At 30.8% G+C, this 15,588-nt stretch overlaps 1 protein-coding gene and 2 long non-coding RNA genes across 7 annotated transcripts; 2 read left to right on the forward strand and 1 right to left on the reverse strand.

Moving 5' to 3' along the window:
• Positions 1 to 5,917: 5,917 nt before the first annotated feature.
• LOC105139472 (WAT1-related protein At1g43650-like) lies at positions 5,918 to 8,949 on the forward strand. The gene is made up of 7 exons (XM_011045912.1): positions 5,918 to 6,173; positions 6,270 to 6,332; positions 6,447 to 6,563; positions 6,649 to 6,874; positions 7,015 to 7,173; positions 8,224 to 8,375; positions 8,532 to 8,949. The coding sequence occupies exons 1-7, from the start codon at positions 5,971 to 5,973 to the stop codon at positions 8,677 to 8,679; spliced, it is 1,068 nt and encodes a 355-aa protein (XP_011044214.1). The 5' UTR covers positions 5,918 to 5,970; the 3' UTR covers positions 8,680 to 8,949.
• A 2,149-nt stretch (positions 8,950 to 11,098) lies between these two features.
• LOC105139474 (uncharacterized) lies at positions 11,099 to 15,288 on the forward strand. Of its 5 annotated transcripts, XR_844987.1 has the most exons (5): positions 11,099 to 11,797; positions 12,475 to 12,695; positions 12,835 to 12,873; positions 14,260 to 14,310; positions 14,662 to 14,881. It is a non-coding gene; the product is annotated as an uncharacterized LOC105139474 (long non-coding RNA). The 5 variants fall into 5 exon arrangements; XR_844984.1 differs by lacking the exons at positions 12,475 to 12,695; positions 14,260 to 14,310 and adding an exon at positions 15,196 to 15,288 and having other exon boundaries at positions 14,662 to 15,088; XR_844985.1 differs by lacking the exon at positions 14,260 to 14,310.
• On the reverse strand, positions 12,975 to 14,099 carry LOC105139473 (uncharacterized). Its single transcript, XR_844983.1, has 2 exons — positions 13,685 to 14,099; positions 12,975 to 13,004 (listed from the first exon to the last, which is right to left on the reverse strand). It is a non-coding gene; the product is annotated as an uncharacterized LOC105139473 (long non-coding RNA).
• Positions 15,289 to 15,588: the final 300 nt, after the last annotated feature.

Below are 15,588 nucleotides of genomic sequence, written 5' to 3' on the forward strand. Positions count from 1 at the left end.
TTTTTTTTGTTTTTAAAAATTAGTATAGGTGTTCGAGTTAAATTATACATATTTTAATTAATTATGCAAAATCTAAAGTTAATGATGTATAAAATTTTAGTAAAAAATTAAAATTTATAAAATTCAAACTATTAATTTTTAAAAAATAAATATAAAATCTAATTAATTACACTACAACTCTTCAAAATTTTAATTTGAGATATAGACACACACGTCCATGGACGGAATGGTTTGTGCGCACCAAAATTATCTTACGGTAAAAATCATTCCAAGTTAATTATATATGACGAGAAGCATATAATTATTAGTACATTACTCGGAGATCTCGTATGGAGATTTCTCTGACAATCATCGGCAGAAAGCGAATAAGTTGCACACACGTCACTAGGCAAAAAAATTATTAGTTAGTGCTGTAAAATTAAATTGCACAGGAATACCTCGGGATTAGTCCCCATATTACACACCATTTCTCAACTAGATCCCCAAACTATTTGTTTATCAGTTGGGTCCCCAATTAATCTGAAAATCATCAATTCACTTAACTTTGTTCTGTCAGAGCTAATTTAAACAGAAGGGCTCCATGAGGATGGGGATCCCATTGAGAAAAGGTAAGTTGAGGGCTCAATTAATAAACGAGTAAAAGGCTAGGGACTTATACAAGGTTTCCACTGAGAGAACAATTGCATTTGAAAGCATCTTCAGTGAAAAACAACTTTCTGGCAAGCTTTTAATTTATCAATCGATTCCATTATATATATATATATATATATGGCACAACAGCATCTATTTTTAAAAAAGGTAAGGAAATACTATACAAGGAGTGCAAAAAAGCTAGGAAAAGCAAATTGAACATCTTTGCCAATTTCACTTGCTGAACGGAAGTACCGTCTCCGATCCGAGTTGATCAGTTGATTATTTATTGTCTTTGATCATCGAGAATAATTAGTCTGGCATTTGGCACGCCATGAATCTTCCTTCCCATCAACTCTTTCGTTTCATGGCTGCTTTTTGTTTTCCAATGTTTCATGGCTGGTAGTGCCCAGGAATCCGAGTCGATCAGCTAATATTGTGCACATCCACTCAAACAATTTTTGTGGTCTCTCTCGAAAGAGCACATGGTGGGTCGTATAGTTGTCGCCTTATCTCTCTCACCCCGCAGAAGTTAATTGCGCTGCTATAGGGACAACATCTATAAAGGGTGTTTTTTTTGTCATTTGGAGGCCCTGTGTATAGTCGGATGGTAGGTTTGCATAGGTTAAAATGTGACTTGGGTTTTTTTTTTTTTAAGATTTGTTCTAATTTTAAAGGCCATATACAAAAATCATGTGCTTGTATATGACATATATTTGAGTTAATATTAATAGGGTGAAATTTAAGTTTAATCAGCAGAAAGATCTAATTTGCTCTTTAATTTTGTTTAAATTCTATATATATATACACACAAGCACATGATCAAACTTAAAATATGCTGAATAGCTTTCTAATTCTAATGACAAAAAAAAACAAAATAGTACAAGATTTCTTAAGGATTATATATATATTTTTTTTTGATTTACATGGGGTGTCCGTATTTGTCAGTATGCTTTGTTGCTTCTACTTTACGCACATGGCTTTATTAAGCCCAATAAGCAGGTAAGATACCACGAGGGTGACATGCGTGCATGGTGAGGTTCGAACCCAGGTGCGGAGGAAGGGGACAAGCCCCAATATATTTTCTGATAAGTAAATGAAAGTTTTGAATTTTATAAAAACATGTAAATTAAAAAAATTAATATTAATTTTTTATTTATCTATAATTTATTTTAATCATATTAATATTTTTTATTAAAAAAATCTTATTGAAAAACATTTATCAATAAAGTGAATCTTATTTTTAATTTAACTTTAAATATATCAGTAACTATGTTGTTAAAATAAATTTCTAACAAGATACAAGAGTCCAAACTAAATCAGTTAAAAAGACCACTGAAAATTTACAAACTTTTGACTTCATAAATGACTTATATCTCTATTTTGTTGGTAGCAATTCTAAACCAGGTTTTCATTGATATCACTTTAAATAGTGATTGAGAGTATAGTAGTTTTTTTATATAAATTTTTTTAAAAAAATATGTTTTATAGTAGTTTTTTTATAAAAAAAAATTTCTCAACCAATAGTGTTTGTTGCTCTTTAACTCCTTTTTTTCTATTGAAGTGCAATATTTTTTTCCTCTTCCAATCCACCTAGCATTATATGGTGTACGGCTCTACCATCATGGAAAGGGTTTTGATTCTTATGACTATCTTTCAATATATCTAAGAGGTTGTGATCATCTTCCAAAGTTTCTTTTAGGGCTTTCACTTTAATTTTAAATAGGCTTAATAACTATTGCTTGAGTTGGTTTAGCATCCTTTGCAATTCAAACATTCTTTTGTTTTCGTTAAAATCAGGAATACTCACTCACTTCTGTCACCGAAATAAAGATTCAATTAGGGCTATGATATCAGCTGATATGCCACAAAAAGGTAAAATATAGTTAACACTAGTTATTTAACCCTATCTCTACTATGCATAGTATTTTTTAAAATAATTATCCAAGCTTTTTTCAACTGTTTTTTTTTAATTTTAAGTGTAAATAAAAAAATTTATACAAGCATCTAATTATATAAGTTGATAACCATATATGTAAATAAAAGAAGAAAAAATCATTAATAATAACTAAAAGCAAAACTAGAAAAATCAAGAAATAGATATAAATCAAGATATTTAATCTTACAACATGATATATTTAACTGATTATGTTTATTGAATTTATTTATTAAAATTATTTTTTATTCAATCAAACGATAATAAAATAGACACACACATGAAATTGATTGAATAAAATAAAAAAAATATCACACAAGGCTTGATATATTATAAATATTATCTAAGAATAAATATATTTTATTTTTAAAAACAAATTTCATCTATATAAAACATAAAAAGAAATAATAAATGAATCAAAATAATATCTTCATAAATAAAATACATACAAAACAATTTCAAAACAAAACTCTATTCAAAACAAGCTAAATAAGCAAAATAAAAAAGTATAAAAGAGGGATATTAATTGAAACATAAATTAAAAATTATTTTAAAAAATACTTATAAAAAATTCCTAATTAAAATAAAAACAAAAACTAGAATTAAAAAATAAGAAAAAGATAGTTATAGTCTAGGTGTCGCAAATGCATTTCTAAGAAAAAACAAAAAAAAATTACTTGGATTACAGGCTTGAACATATATGTTAACTTGGTTCTATTTTAATTAGACAATTAAAAAATAAATAATGATATTAATAGATAAATTTTCTCTATAAAATATAAGATCATAATAACTTCAAAAAATATTCTTGAAAGTACAAAATTAGATAAAATAAGATAAAAAAATGACTAAAGTTAACTTGAATTAGGATGATAGACATGTCATATGGGTAATAAAGGGGCAAGCCAACCTAGTTTTACCTACAAAAATAGTGATTTGAGAAATGAGACCACGATAACCTGATAAAAAAGAAATTGAGAAAAACCATAAAACTAATATTTAAAAAAAAAAACAATGTTGAACGATGAAATAAAAAAATCAAATGAGCCAAAAAAAGAATGTTAATCCACATTAATATTTCAAACTCGTAATCAAAATCATTATAAAAAACTCATCTGACAAATTTAAAAGATGAAATTGAAAAATAAATCAATTACATAACAGTATTTAAAATAAAATATAATAATTAAAAGAATAAGAATGAAAATAAAAAATAAATAAATGAAAGGGCAACTAAAAATCCTGATTTAAGGGTTAAGTTGAAAAGAAAAATAGCATTAACATAAGAGGGAAAAAAAAAGAATAAGGATCAAATTGAACAGAAATACACCACAAACTTTGATTGAAAGATGAAGTTGAATATCAATAACACTTTAAGAAAAAGATAAAGAAAAAAATTAAAATCAAAAGAATAAAGATCAATTTGAAAAGGATAATATATGAAAAATTATAATTGAAAGATTAAATTAAAAATAAATAAAACTTTTATAAATGGAACGAGAAAAAAAATATAAATCAAAAAAATAAAAACTGAAATTGAAACACCAAAAACAAAAAAAACCAATATATATTTTTTAAAGAAGGATATTGACTATATGAAAAAAAAAAAAAGACCAATAGATACAAACTACATATTATATAATATATTAAAAGGACTCAGTGCTCCTTTTACAATTTATCTAAACATAAAGAACTATGAATTGAAATAGTATAAAGACAGCGCAGCCATTACCATAAAAAATTGCAAGGGTAATAGGGTTGTCTTTTTAATGAAATGCATTTGGCATTAATAAGATGGATAGATAAAAAATGATCAGCTTAAGGTTTGGTGAGGCTACCCTAGACATCAACCAGCCCATGCCTGCATGTTAGGATACTCGATGCTTGGGCTGCCCTGCTCTTGCGTTGAGTCAAAACTGAGCATCATTTGGCATTGGGATTGCTTGCCTTTACCCCAAGTGAGAGGCAAGCTCGCGCCTCCACATTCAGACACTTGATATTTAGGCTGCTCTGTTTTTTTGCTGGGTTAAATTTGTGCGCCACGTGGCGCTACACCATGTAACGAAACATGACGCTTTGGTAGCCCTCCATATTATTTTTTTATTACAATAATAATAAATTGTAAATACTAATTAAAACCCTAGATGCTTTCCAGTCTTGGTCCATAAGTATAAGATACCTTGAAAAATCACTTGTTATATGATTAATTAAATAATCGAGCCTGAAGCTAGACCAAAAAAAAGAAAAGAAGGGCAAGGGACTGTGCTCAATATCGTTAATATTCTAAATAAAGCTCCGTCACATTCCACTTTATCAGATTATGTTTATGATAGTGGCCATGACTAACAATGCTAAAAAATTTGTGAGTTATCGCTATTTTTTATATTGTTCATGTGAATATTTTTTATATATATATATACATTTTAATATTCACATGAACAGTGTATTTTCTGGCATTTTCACATGAATAATTAAATTTGTTTTCCAAATTCTTTTTCGTTTTTTTTTGCACTATTTACATGAAGAATCTTTTTCTTTTTTACATTGTTTTTACTATTGTGTCACTATTTATATGAATAATCAACCCTTTATTTACCATCCATGTTTTTTTTTTTAATTATTTGTTACTCCGTCACATGAACAATTCATTTATATATATATATAAAAAAAAATTTAATTAGTTAGACATGAGCCTGTCCTTACAGGCCTAAATGCACTTCAGCTTTTTCATGTCTGGTCAGGACTAGGAGCACCTGGTCACACTTTCATTCTTGTTTACTTTTTATTTTTTTCCTTACTTAAACTTTAACTTTAATAAGTACACTTTCGTACTTTTTAAAATAATAATTAATAATTTTTATTTTTTTAATTTATAACTCTTCAAAAAATATTATTATAATTTATCTTTTACTTTTATTTGATTTTATATCAATAAATTTTATTTACTTGATGCATTCATGAAAAAATAAAAATTATTTCGCTCTTAACAACCAGAATTGACATCCAAAATAAAATAAAAAATGATAATTATGGTTAAGTTTTTTCAAGTTCATTTATTTTTATTTTTATTAAAAATATTAGCCTTTTATTTTAGTATTTAATTAGCGTTATTAATTCATATATTTTTTAAAATTTAATTAATCAAGCATAAACCACATCTTTTAATTTTTCAATTAAAAAAATCATAATGTCTGAAAATATTCTCTTAGCACTGGTGCCATTTTCTCTCGAGTTAGAAATTAACTGAAAATTTTATTCAAAATTTGGCATTTTCTCTCAGGTTATAGTAATAGTGTAAGCTTTAATAAAAATCTCAAAGGAGAATTCGTGAAACTCTTCTCTATAAATTGAAGGGTTTCCCAGTCCAAATTTAGACTCCCATAAGAGGCCAAAGAGAGTGCGCCATGAAGGGTTTGTTTTGTTGTCTAAATGCCATGGAGAACCATAAGCCTTATATATCAATGCTACTTGTACAATTTGTCTATGCAGGCATGGCTTTGTTCTCCAAGGCTGCAATTGCTAGAGGAATGAATTCTTTTGTGTTTGTAGTTTATCGCCAAGCTTTCGCCTCAGTATCGTTGGTTCCGTTTGCTTTCTTTCTTGAAAGGTCACCGAGCACTTTAATGTTGAATTGCTCTCTCCATTAGTTCATAATAAAATATAAAATTCTCATCTGATTTGTTTCTTTCTGCTGATTCTGCAGGAAGGAGGCTGCACCCTTGTCGTACGGCTTGCTCTTCAAGATCTTTTTGGTTTCCTTGTGCGGGTAATGGATTTCGTATTTTGGATTCTAACTGTTAATATTATCTTATTTATCACTCCTATTGTATTACAAAATCTGCATCTAATTACCGCTAGCTCATGTATTCAAAATTCTCAGTGTTACTCTGAGTTTAAACCTCTACTATATTGCTATCAACTACACCACTGCAACACTTGCTGCTGCAACTACCAATGCAATTCCTGCCATTACATTTGCCATGGCTGCCTTGTTAAAGTAAGCTGTCTTCTACATCTTAATTAGCCTTATCAATTTAGCCTAACATGAATATATATGTGAGTGGTTTTGTTCAAAACTTCAGGATGGAAAGCATTTCCATAAAACATGTGCATGGAATTGCCAAGGTGCTGGGTTCTGTTATAGGTGTTTCTGGGGTGCTAGTGATTGCTTTTGTGAAAGGGCCTCCAATAAAGTTCATGAATTGGCACCCAGCCAATGATCATGGCCAAATTAGAGAGGAGTGGATAAAGGGTTCTCTTCTCATGATTTCAGCGAATACGCTTTGGTCTTTGTGGCTTGTCTTGCAGGTTAATTCTTGTTCATCCAACTTCTTCTCTAGTAATGATTTCGCTTTGGTCTCTTCTCTGTTTTCTTCTTCTTCTTGTATTTTTTTTTTTCTGGTATGTATATACTTCTCTGTTGTAACTTTTGGTGTTATGGGCATTAGGGTTCTATTATCAAGCAATATCCAGCAAAACTACGCCTTACCACTCTACAATGCATGTTTAGCTGCATACAGTCAGCTTTTTGGGCCATTGCGGTAGAGAGGAACCCTTCATCTTGGAAGCTTGGCTGGGATTTTAATCTTCTTTCGGTGGCCTACTGTGTATGTCTAATCCATTATCAAACTTACACGCACATCATCATTTCATTATTAAATCGAAAGGAAAAAACATAAAATTAAACAAATCCCAAACCCTGAAAATTCCATTTTGTTCCTCAGTTCCTTCCTTATTTTCCACAGAACCATTTGCCATATTAGAGGTCTGGCGGTTTGATTTGTTCAGATCATGGAAGCGTGTAGTTTAGAGGTGGTTGAAATCAGAAAACTCGGTCACGAATGAGTTACACAAATTCAATATTTTGTTCGATTTAGAAACAGGGTGCAGGATGCCAAAAACTTTAAAATCTTGGTTTCCAATTTCTGTCAATTACCTCCTCCATTACCAAATATCTATTGCATAAAATGGTATGTTTCAATATGTAACAAATATACTAGAATTCTCAAGTTTTGTTTGCTTAAAACCAAGGAAAACGTTCTCATTATTTATTGTAGTTTTTCAATCTGTCTGCAACGATCACCACTCTGACCGGTCGACTACACTTCAAATATACCAGAATTCTTCAGTTTTGTTTCTGATTCAGTGGTGTTTGGCTCTGACTTTCAACATGTTTCAAAAGTAGTTTTTGGGTTCTTACGAAACATCTTCCCAATAGTTTTCTCCTCGTAATTTTTTGTTTTACTTTTCCTCTTCTCCTGTTGCAGAACGCAGATACCCCGTATGCCATGATTTTAACCGCCTCCAACATTATATTTGCTCCAATTAGATAAAAATCTAAACCAGGCAAATCAATTGCATTATCAATAAGCAATTGCGTTAACCCAAAATGGAAAGCAGAAGAGCTTTTGCTTCAACTGTCTCTACAGTTTCCTCTTTCCTGAGAATGTCTCGTTCAGTCACCCTTCATGGTGCGATATTTGGTGGCTATGAAGATATTCCTCACAGTCATGTCACATAAGATGACATGAGCGCGTGTAAAAATGCAATCACTCACACACACACACACATGATATACTCCGCGCATGCCTGCATGTAATTACAGGTAGACATGTATTTGGCCCTTTCTTTACCTGACTATGAAGTGAAAATGGCAGGGTATAGTTGTCACTGGCATTACTTACTGGCTGCAAATATGGACAATAGAGAAGAAAGGACCAGTTTTCACAGCAATGTTCACTCCGTTAGCTCTTATTATAACAGCAATTTTCTCTGCATTCTTGTGGAAAGAAACCCTTACCTGGGGAAGGTCTAATCCTTTACTTTTTCTGTAGGCTATCTGTTTTCCAAACAAATTAGTAAAAGATATAGTCCAAAGTATTTTTTTTCTTATATTGGATCACGATCAGATCATATCGATTAGCCCATGACAATTGACAGGGTCTATTTTTAATCTTTATGGCAGTGTTGGTGGGGATGTTTTGCTGGTGGGTGGGCTTTATGGCGTATTGTGGGGCAAGAAGAAAGAAGATGGGAGAAACGAAACAACAAATGGACAGAACACTACCGAAACTACAGAGAAGATCACTCTGGAATGCATTTCATATGATTGAGTGATGGGATGGTAATGTTGCTAGTGGTTTTCATGCCGAGGATCTCCCACAGTAGATATTGATCCTGAAAACACCGCCGAACCTGAATATTTCATCCCATTGGAATTTCCTTTTTAACAACGGATTTTATGGTTTGTATAAGTTCTGAACCTTTTGTTTCTCCTTTTTTTTTTCTTGCAACCATGTATATATGTATTGTTATGCTGAAACAATAGCCTGTAATTCCGATAGTTGTATTGGATCAATCATTGTGTCCTCCCATTTCCAAAACTAACGAGGTTTATAAAAATGGAAACGGTCACTAATAAGTAATACAATGGCCACCCGAAAAAGCAGAGGCGATCTGAAAGTTTCAAGAAAAAAATCAGAAAATATCTACTCCATTCCACAGTTTATCTTTAATCGGATAGGCCCCATATGCAGCGCTTAATTTAGAGTCGGAGACAAACTTGCGAGTGTGAAGATGACAAAGAAAATCACGATCTTTTTAGCTCTAATTCCGACTTTCCGAGGTACGATTGTCCTTAATCATGGCTCCCACGTCCACCACCTGACCAGATGGAGGAAGTGCCAGCACTTATGTTCTCTTAGTGCATGGTAGGGATGATAATCTATCTTGAATTTGATGAATATCTTGTGTTGTTACAACAAAAGATAAACTACTAGAAAAAAAATATTATAAATTAAAAGATATTTTATTATAGGTTATAATAATAATTTTATTTTTTTTCATTATATTTTTTAAATTGTTTGTATTTTTTTTGTTATAACTAAATATACAATTTTTTTTCTTGTCAAATCTAGTATAACTATAAGATCCAATAGACTCAAGTCTAGTTTACACCCATGACTCTTAGATATGGTAAAACCATCATATTTAATTATTATTATTATTATTATTTAGATTTAACATGATTGTTGTTGTTGTTGTTGATATCTTTAAAAGATGACATGATTGTTGTTGTTGTTGTTGATATCTTTAAAAGATTTAAATCAAACCGCCATGATAGATCTAAAAGTTTTGAGTCCGCAACTATACCAGATCCAAAAAACTTGAGTCGGGGGTTATGCTAAACCCAACAAATTTAGATTTGACAAATATAACTAACTTAATTTTATTTCAATAATAATAATTCTAGAAGTAGTATAGTAATAGTTAATTTTAATTATGATTGTGATATCAATAACAATAATGAAAACGACAACAACAACAACACTAATAATCATGCTAATAATAATAATAATTATACTAATAATACTCATAACAACAACAACAACAATAACAATAATCACACTAATAAAAACAATAACAACAATAGCAATCATGTTAGATCCAAGTCTCGGCTTTGACAGATATACTTTGAAGTATTCTAAACAGACGTGTTAATTATTTTTTTATAAAAAAATATATAAATTATTCTTAAAATATTTTAAATAAAAATTTTAATAATTTTTTATATAAATATTTTTTTTTATTTTTTTCTAAAAAACATTTAAATATTTTAAACACAAATACTAATTAATATATAGTTATTAGTTGGATCTCAACATCTTTTAATTAATGATCCAATATTTTGTAGCTGGTTCTAACATGATTACAGGAATTTAAAATATTTTTAATAATTTTTTATATTTATAACGGATAATGGATACTGAATGAATACTGAAAACTAATAAATTAAGAGTATAGTATAGATATAGTAAAAAATTGATTAGTAGATACCCATTAACATGCTCATATATGTGTGCGAGTTGATAGCATCCAATGGTGGTGCATATCTTATTATTTGTACAAGGTGCAAGATATCACAATTAAAATAAATGTGGATTGCACTTGCATGTTGGTAGTCTTGTCGGAGTTTGTTCGAGAGCAGTTATCCATTTTAAAGTCTTAATTTGAGTCCAAGAGGCCATTGCTATGGTATTAAATTTCTTAACTTTTTAAAGAAAATATTATTAAAAATAAAAAAGTTTGGTGGGTGTTTTGAGCGTTTTCAAGAAAAAATTTTAAAAAAATATTTTTTGTATATTTTAGATTATTTTTTATATGTTAAAAATAATTTTAAAAAAATAAAAAATATTATTTTAATATAAAAAATATGTCATATTTACAGACTGTAACAGTAGATGAACAGTCGAGCATGTTTCCCTTTCTTTTATGCTAGGAACGTGGTTGCTCCTCCACCACAATTTTCACTTTTCTTTTTGACCTTTTATCGCTCCGATAAAAGTCTTCAATTCATCTCCTTTTCTAGACCTGAAAAGACTGTAGGAAAAGAAGCAAGGGAGGTGGCGTCAAAGAAGAAAAGGCTGCAATAAGGGGCCTTGCTCACACGTCAGTGATGATAAGAATGTTATTTCCCGTAGTGATGGTTCTACGACCGACCTCAAACCATCAAGACTGCATCGACCGATCTCGAACCATCTCTTGGCTCTCATCTCCAAGGACAAGTAGATTGGGTTGTTACACTGGGACTCCACAGAGATATTTTTGAAAAAAGAAGTTTTGTGACTATATACCATAGTAAGTTTATCTCGATGCTCTTATATTTATGTAACGAGATTTTTTTTATTTCTTGGTTTTAATCATTTAGTAATTTTATGAGTTTTTAAGAACTTGAATCTAGTTTGTGAGAAAAATTGTTAAAGTTGTCAACTTTAAACAAAATTTATAAAAGGTTTGTATATTTGATGTGTTTTTCCTAGCTATAAAGTGTCAGTTCTCTTACTGTGTTTATTGCTACAATGTGGAAGTATTTTAAAATTTTAGGATGGAGGAGTCGTTCAAAGAATTGTTATAGCTTGTTGCTACTACTATGATGGCTGGTTTTATTCTTTTATATTCTTGAGAAGGCATTCCAACAAAAAACAATGTCTGTTTGTTTGTAAGAGAACAATACAAAGAAAGGGAGAATAGTTTTTCTACGGGTTTTTAATCTATTTTTCTAAAGGCGGTGAATTAAGATGTTAAGATGATTAATTGATGTTAATTGTTTATATAGATGGTTAAGATTGAGATGAAAAGAATTTGAAGAATTAGATGAGGAGAAGCTAGCAAAAGCTACGGGGAGGAGGAACTTCCGTTGCAGCAACGGAGAGAGAGGAAGACTATAAGGAGGTATGGATTGTCTTTTTCTTATGCGTTTTAGAATGGAAGTGACAAGAATGATATTGAGATTAATAAAAAAAATTGCATGATTCGGTGCGGTAGCTAAGTTATATATTTCTTGTAGTAATAGATGTTCGGTTCTGTATTGGTTGCATTTTATGAGGGCATTTTATGAGGCGAAACCTATTATTTTTTAAAAGAGACTTGTCGCTCTAATTTTTTCATGGATATTTGAAGTTTCTCCATTAGTTTCCGGCTACGTTTATCTTTTATTTTGCAGTTTCTATGTTTTTAACTGATCATTTCTTTCTATATAGTTTACACTGCTAGTTTGAGAGTGGTATGTTTTCCCTTTACACTTCACAACGATTGTCACATAGGATCTCGTTTTTATAAATGTCTGCATTCTTTAAAAAGTGCTCTGACAACTTTTTTTTTTTTTTCTTTGCTTGGGTTATGTCAAGAGATTTGAAAGGGCTATGTTTTTCCCATGGTTCAATCTTTATAGTGCTCGATCCTTTACTAGGATGTACTTATGCTCATTTTTCTTGATTCAGCTCAAATCAAACAGTCATCTAAGACCCAAAGTCAAGAGATTTGAAAGGGTTATGTTTTTCCCATGGTTCAATCTTTATAGTGCTCGATCCTTTACAAGGATGTACTTATGCTCATTTTTCTTGATTCAGCTCAAATCAAACAGTCATCTAAGACCCAAAAAAGCACTTGCATAGACTGTTTTGTGCTTTTAACATGTCATCTTTTAGCATCAAGGCTGATTCTTTGTATTCCTTCGATGTCTTTTGTTGTTTCTACGTTTTCCATATACTTACTGCTTGGATAATTTTTTTCAGAGCCGAACTTGATCTTACATTGCACTTTCTTTGTTGATTCTCTGCCGCTATTTATTGTATGTGAGGTTCTTTTGTCTTGCTTTGAAATGTGCTTAGGTTGTGAAAATTATTCTGGTTACATTTCCCATCCTTTTTTTTTCTTGAGGTTTTTGTTTTTGTTCCCTGTCATTTAGCATCTCTTGCTTTTTTTTATAGGCTTTTTATCGATGCACTATCAATCGGCATCTTAATGAGGTATCTTTTTCTTTTGAACTCCTATTGCTAATTCTTTGCTTTTATGTTGTTTATGCTTTGTCTTATGCGTCATTTCTGTTTTTGGGTTGTATTTTTTTTTGGGAAAGACTTGTTCTATCTTATTATAGAATGTGTATGTATAGAAAATATTATAGGCATTATTATAGAATAGTGCTTATAATATTTCGTATATATACATTCTATAATATATCTAAATATGATAGCTTCTATTTTAGATGTTCTTTCTAGGTTCATATTTCATGTTCTTGTGATTATTATTAGTTATTAGGAAAATAAGTTGATTTATGGATTCAATGACGCTGAAAAGCACACCGATACTATGAGTTATAGGGTTAGGGTTCCTAAAACCGTTAGCGTCTCTTAGAGTGTTTTTTTTTTTAAAAAAATCATTGGGTTGAAACTTGAGTTTTTATATTGGCCATTGAGGAAAATATTAGACGCTGAGAAGGGATTGTATTAATTTTCTTTCTCCTTTTATCGATTTTTCTATGCCACTTCATTAATTGATGTTGTTTTCCATTAAATTAGGCCATGCTAGCTGCAAATGACAAGTGATGTTAGGGGTGGCAGTGGTGATGTGCTTTTAATTTTTGAAATATGTTTTCTTTACTTTCTTTGTTTCGAAATGGAATTTATATAGTTGTTATAAATGACATGATCATTTAACTTCTTTGTTTCTTAAACCATTGTTGTTAGATGATTAGGAAATGTAGCAAGATAATCCCTAGCTAAAATTGTTAACTTAGACAATGAAATAGATTTATTTGTTCACAAACAATAGTTGATTAATGTATTATAAGCCTTTCAATGATTATATTGTGATATGTGTGCAGCTTTAGGATCCATGTTCTATAATGTTAATGTTCTGTTTTATTTTTATTTTATCTGCGATACTTACGAACTGAGCACTTGGTAGGTATGAAAACATGATCTATTCTTTGCGGCGAGCAATTGTTGTTGCCTGTTGCTTTCTGCTTGTCATCGGTCTTTTGTCCCATCTCTATATATTACCTTCTTCATATGATTTAAGTTGTGGTTTGATTGTTTATGCCTGATTTTATTTTGGTTGGTCAGAAATCTTTCGACTCTATTTCTATTTTATGATATCAATTATTGAATAGTTGGCGTTGTCTATTTATTTGTTGCGATATAAACCTTCTCATAGAAAATCCAATAGTTTTGAACAAGTAAAACTTTGTTTTTTATTGATTCAATACGTTGTAATATATATATGGAAATTAATTGAAAATGGTTTTTGATTGTCATTTAACTCTAATTTTCTCTGTATGAAACATGTAATCGAAACTCATCTCATCCCTTTAGCAAAATAATTATTTGATTAAAACTGGCAAATTATCTTATTAGCAAGGTGTTATTTGTTCGTTAGAGGATGTTGTCGTAATCAAGCCTAGGAAGGTTAGTTTCTGTATGGCACATGGATGTGTTTAATTCTTCTTTACCTATCAATTGTAGCATGCCATGCAAAGCAATTATTTCATGATCTCATTAATGTTCCATGCATGAAATAGGTTTTTTTATCTGAGTTTCCCAGCTACGGTGTTAATAAAAAATCGTGGCTCCACTGTTTTGCAATTGTTAATGTTTTGAAATTATTTGGTTTGAGTTTTATAATGCTCTACTCCCAAGAATTGCATTTAAATTAAAGCTTTAAAGTTTGGATGTCATAAGGTTTTTAACCGCTTCATTAAGCCATTGAAGTTTGGTTTCAAAAAATAGTTTTGAACTTCTCGATCTCTTTTCACTTAGGTTTCCTACGTGAAGAAGCTGCTGCTCCTAAGCTCCTCATCAAGTTCATTCATGTTCAAGCGATCCTGATATTTATCAGCCATTATATTTTACACGTTTAAGTTAGTGGATATGCAATTTCTGGTGGTGGTCGTGGAATTGCAAGAGAAGATTGGTTTGCTGATGGTGGAAAAACATAGCTAGGTGGAAGCATGCTAGCACAAGGACAAATAAAAACAAACAACTAACATAAAAATAAAAAAAGCTGTTTGTATATTAACACAAGTACACTCCCAAAAGACATGGAGCTTCGACTAAGATATTAGAGGCATCTCCAACATACCCTTTGAATTGATTGGCGAGGATGTCACTTTGGGCCTTTTTCGCGCATTCAGTCCACGACCTCCATGCTATTTTATTTGCTTTTTTTCATACAATTTGGATCATAGTGTGTTTTTCTTTTTGTTTCTTTTTTTTGAGAGATAAAATATTTCATTAAACGCCAGAGGCTGGCGAGGGAGATAAATACAAGGTCTGCAAAAAATCAGATCACAGTAGACCAGCATACTGTGTGCTTTTCTACTTTGCTTTTGTTGTTTTGTGTGTGTGTGTGGTGGTTATCAGTGAAAGCTTGGATAGGTTTCTGTAGTTGCTGCTTTTATTATATATCCTGTTCATGAGCATGTACATTTTATTCCAATGTTGGGGATGGCCTGGGTTTCCTTTTCTTTTTCCCTCGCTTGACCCTTTTCCCTTTTGTTTTTCTCCTTCCTTTTTGACTCCAGCTTTGGGTTGTTTTGACTTTTATCTTTTAAACCATATCAACAGGATGCATGCAATGAATTCTAGCTCTATAATGGCTCTTTCTTCACAAGGTCCTATGCGTTGTCATTTGTTTGGTTGGAGATTGCATCATTTCTTTCTTCTATATGCTTAAAAAGGGTATTT

The sequence above is a fragment of the Populus euphratica genome, unplaced genomic scaffold, assembly GCF_000495115.2.
Source record: "Populus euphratica unplaced genomic scaffold, PopEup_1.0 scaffold202.1, whole genome shotgun sequence".
NCBI classification, from domain to species: Eukaryota; Viridiplantae; Streptophyta; class Magnoliopsida; order Malpighiales; family Salicaceae; genus Populus; species Populus euphratica.

Bases quoted from the DNA above. Each gene is read 5' to 3' on its own strand.
- LOC105139472 (XM_011045912.1), top strand. From the start codon at position 5,971: ATGAAGGGTTTGTTTTGTTGTCTAAATGCCATGGAGAACCATAAGCCT. The intron at 6,564-6,648 runs GTAAGCTGTCTT...TCAAAACTTCAG, and splicing joins GCCATGGCTGCCTTGTTAAA to GATGGAAAGCATTTCCATAA. The intron at 6,875-7,014 runs GTTAATTCTTGT...TATGGGCATTAG, and splicing joins CTTTGTGGCTTGTCTTGCAG to GGTTCTATTATCAAGCAATA.